The 5,000-nt window shown below is 34.4% G+C and overlaps 1 protein-coding gene across 1 annotated transcript in view; it reads left to right on the plus strand.

The window, feature by feature from the left end:
* LOC113807381 (uncharacterized) overlaps nucleotides 1-5,000 on the plus strand; it is a 505,215-nt gene that overhangs the window by 45,452 nt on the left and 454,763 nt on the right. The window contains exon 9 of the mRNA XM_070118473.1: nucleotides 3,180-3,272. Coding sequence (XP_069974574.1) covers nucleotides 3,180-3,272 — 93 coding nt within the window. The remainder of the gene's footprint in view (nucleotides 1-3,179; nucleotides 3,273-5,000) is intronic.

Consider the following 5,000-nt stretch of genomic DNA (forward strand, 5'->3'; position numbering starts at 1 on the left):
TCCGTCTTTTTTCTGCTCATGTTATTAATATTTTTTTTTATCTTTGTACATTGTTATTATTCATTGTTTTATCATATTATCCTTATTAATCATTTATCATTTTATCATCATCATTATTAGGGATTTTGCTATCTTTATTATTATTATTATTATTATATTGATAATCATTATTATCATGTCTATATTTTCGTTGTTATTACTATTGCTATTATGATTATCATTATTGTTTATTGCCACCATCATCATTATCATCATTATTGTTTTTAGAATAATGATAGTAATTGTAATGATGCTGATAATGATGATAGTGATGATGATGATGACAATAGTAATAATAGACAGAATTATTGTTGTTATTATCTTATTGTTGTTAATGTTATTGTCATGGTTATTAACATTACCATTGCTACTATCATTACTATCAACAAGATACTAATAATGACAGTCTATAGTAGTGACATCAACCACTATATACCATATAAACATACATTTTATTACATTATCCAAAGCAATTATCCACTTATTTTCCAAAACAATTATCCACTTGCTATTCAAAGCAATTATCTTATCCATTTATCCAGTTACAAAGGTTTCGGTCAAGTCTTATTTGGAAGGGAAGGGGGTAGAGATGATGAAGGGGGGTAGATCCAAACGACAACGCTCTTAATCCATCTTGACCTATCCAAAGCAAAGAGGAGGAGGGGAAGGGTGTTGATCTTGGCACTTATTTTCCAAAACAATTATCCACTTATTATCCAAAACAATTATCCACTTACTATCCAAAGCAATTATCCACTTATTATCCAAAGCAATTATCCACTTATTATCCAAAACAATTATCTACTTACTATCCAAAACAATTATCCACTTACTATCCAAAACAATTATCCACTTACTATCCAAAACAATTATCCACTTATTGTTCAAAATAATTATCTAATCCATTTATCCACTTACAGAGGTTTAGGTCGAATCGACATTTGGAATTGAAGGGGTGAGAAGATGATGATGGGGGGGGTTAGGAGGTAAACGACAACATCTCTAACTGTCTTCTTGACCTACGAAGAAAAGGGAGGAGGGGGAAGGAGGGGGGAGGGGGTTGTTGATCTTGGCATATGGAAGACCTTTGCGCAAGTGCCAATGAGGGGGGGGGGTGGAGGGGGGTGCCTTTAAAAGCTTGGTCTTCAGGTCAGGGACATTTCCAGCTGATGAGGGTGCCACTTGGGGCTAATTTTTTGTGGAATTTCCAGATGGGGGGAAAGTCAAAATATTTGGATATTCTTATGATTATTTTTCAAATGTCTTATTTTTATCGTTATTATTATTAATGTTTTTTTTTTTTACAAGAAATAATTATATGATTATTGTTACTATTATCATTATTATTATTACTATTTTTATGTTGTAATTATTATGGTTATAATCGTTGTTGTAGCTTTCTTATTGTTATTATTATTGATAATGTTATTATCAATACAATTGTTATTGTTACTATAATCACTATTATTAATGATTTTATTATTATCATTATTATTAATGATTTTATTATTATCATTATTATTAATGATGTTATTTTCATTATTCTTATTAGTATTGTTATTATTACGATTACTGTCATTATTATTATGCACATATATATATATATATATATATATATATATATATATATATATATATATATATATATATATATATATATATATATAATGAACAATCAATATTATGAAAACACGAAAGTCATTATAAAATGTTCAATCAAGACCTGGCCTCACAGCGAAACATGATTTGCACTACCGACCAGGAATGTTAAAACGAGATGCCACAGCGCCTGCTCTTTCATTATTACGATGAGATTCTATTTTTTATGAGCACTCTGTGGGCGTTTTTCTCCACATTCCTTCTTTGTCGTGAACTATGCACTCGGTAGGAAGTTGAGAGTCACGGTACTGCAGTCTTTCCTTCGTTTCTGAAGGGTTATTTCAAGGGGATTGTGTGTCCTTGGGTGTATGAAGGAATGTGAACGCGTTTGTTTATGGGGAAAGGGCATATGTACAGACAGATATTATATTACATAAACAGGTATATAAAGATATTATACACAGACATACGCTCACATACAAACGCGCGTGCGGACGGACACGCACACGCACACACCATACACACAAACACACACACCTATATATATATATATATAGGTGTGTGTGTGTGTGTGTGCGCGCGTGTGCGTCCGCACGCGCGTTTGTATGTGAGCGTCTACCCCATTCCCATTTTTCCCTTAAGTATGCTATCATTTCTGAATCTGAGAGAGGGAGAAGGAGGAGAGAGAGGGAAGAAGGGAGAAGGAGGGAGGGAGAAAGAGAAGGTGAAGGGAGGAAAAGGAGATAGGGGAAGGGAAGGGGAGAAGGAGGGGAGAGAGAAAGAGGAGGAGGGAGGGAGAAAGAGAAGGTGAAGGGAGGAAAAGGAGATAGGGGAAGGGAAGGGGAGAAGGAGGGGAGAGAGACAGAGAGGAAAGAAGTAATGAAAACTATTACTGTTTGTGCGAAAATAAAAAACTAAGTAAACAAACATACATATATAATGAATAGATAAAATAGAGTTCAACGTTTTCCGAAAAAAGGCAAATTCTTAATCGTATTCACAAAAGCTTTTAAGGTACATTAATAATACTCTTATTATTTCGTTGTCATTGTAACACATATTAATCAAGCCCTTGATGTCTCAATAGTACTTCAACTGTCATGATTAAATACTTCAAACCCCATATTTCCAAATGCACTTCAAAGATACTTCGAACCCGACTTTTCTAAATACTATAAACAAAAATGCACTACAATAATAAATATAAATACAATACATGAAAATAATCCACACCACACATTTCTAAATACAATACACAAAATACAATAATATAAATAAATGCAATGCACAAAATACTTCGAACCCGACATTTCCAAATACAATAGACCTAAAAATGCAATACAATAATTAAGATAAATACAGTGCATAAAATAATTCAAACTCCACGTTTCTAAATACAGTACACAAACAAAATGCGTGTCAATAGTACTTCTTCCCAAACTACGAGATAGAACAAACTCCATATTTCTAGGCTAAATACATAGTTACATTTTTCGTTTATTTCATTCATTTTTTCACTTCCATTTATCTTTCTCTTCCAGTTTTCGTTCCAAGACCCTAACGCAGCGAAGGGTCTTTTCCCAAACTCAAAGGGACATCAGAAGATCGACAAGGTTGCGCACGTGGGACAGGTGGTAAGTACCCTGTTTGCTTTTGTTGTGTATTTTCCTACGTTATTTCGCCCTCTTCGTCGCGTTGGAATTGTTTCTTTAACGGTAAGTAAGGATATAGTGAAATTATTTCGGTGTGTAGTATTGTCTCCAAACCAATACCAAAGCTCTGGTATGTGGTGGAAAAAAGAAGAAAAACATTTAACTGATCTATCGGAAAATATTGGTATCGTTTTCTCAAATTTCTAAATACAATAGTTAGCCATATGATATGGGAATATTCGTTTTCTACGGCAACGGGTGTAGATGAAAGAAAACGGTAATTATTGGGGGAAACGTTTTTAAATGTGTCTGATTCTTTTCTTTGAAGTGGAGAAACTATTACTGACTGTTTTATTTTATAAACAGCAACCGTCAATAAAGGATGAAAGATTAAAGGAGATTGAAGATGTATCTGCTTAAACTAGAGGAGATAAGCGCGCTATGTAGTACCATGAACTTGTAAAAATCATTATTTCGTAATTATCAATACCTGATTTCTTCTGTTTATATTTCGCGTATTTTATGGACAGTTATATACTATATCAAACGTTTATTTATTTAACAGTTATGAAAAACATTTAGTTTCATGTGTGTTGACAGCTTTGCCAACCTTCTTTCGGTGACAAACGCTGAAGAGAAACGGTTTGTTTATTGTGTCAGTTACGGAAAAAAAAATAGTGACTATGCAGAAGAAATAGACCTGGGTGTACATTATAGCGTGATATCTAAGCCCGTTAAGTGTCTCAAGCATTGCAAAAAGCATTGCACAAAGCTATGCAGGCAATTGACAAAATCGAAGAAAATTATAGTGTTTGTACAAAGGTTTGATGAGAGCTGATTACATGTAGAAGCAAAAGAAATTATTCTATAATTCATATGAAGAGAGGAATTTGAGTTTCTGTTCGCTGTAACAAAATTGTATATTTCATCTTCCTTGCGTGGGGTTAAGGGGGACTGAGCCCGAAGTAGCGTTTAACGAGCATGGGGTCCCAGTGGCTTAGTAATATTTGCCTTGGCCAATATACGGGGTTAAGGGCTGGGGACTCCATAGCTAGTATAGGAAGTATATGGTCATAGCATATTGTTTTAGAAGGACGCTGGGTGGACTCTCAGAAATGGCGAGCTTGGCCATAGGTTTTCTTTGATCCGTTTTTGTTTCGTAATTTTGTTTTGTGTTCGTTCCATTTTAGTCTGTTTTATCCTGATATTCCCTTGCTATCTACGTATCCTAACTATCGGGGCTGTTATATCAAGATTATTGGCTGTATTTGATGTTATATATCTACTATATATCTAATCGCTATAATCGCTATCTACAACACATTTATAATTCAAATAGAATTGTGCCTTTTTACCCGACATGCATATAGGTATATAGATATGCAGGGGAAGAGAACAAAAATGAAAGAGAGAGAGATATTAATAAAGAAAGAAAGAATGAATGCGAAAGAGAGAGAGAGAGAGAGAGCGAGAGAAAGAAAGTGAGAGAGAGAGAGAGAGAGCGAGAGAAAGAAAGTGAGAGAGAGAGAGAGAAAGAGAGTGAGTGAGTGAGTGAGAGAGAGAGAGAGAGAGAGAGGGAAATTGAGAGAGAGAGAGAGAGAGAGAGAGAGAAAGTGAGAGAGAGAGAGAGAGAGTGAGAGAGAGAGAAAGTGAGTGAGAGAGAGAGAGAGAGCGAGAAAGAAAGAAAGTGAGAGAGAGAAAAAAAGGAAC

Source organism: Penaeus vannamei, chromosome 42, assembly GCF_042767895.1.
Source record: "Penaeus vannamei isolate JL-2024 chromosome 42, ASM4276789v1, whole genome shotgun sequence".
Lineage (NCBI taxonomy): Eukaryota > Metazoa > Arthropoda > Malacostraca > Decapoda > Penaeidae > Penaeus > Penaeus vannamei.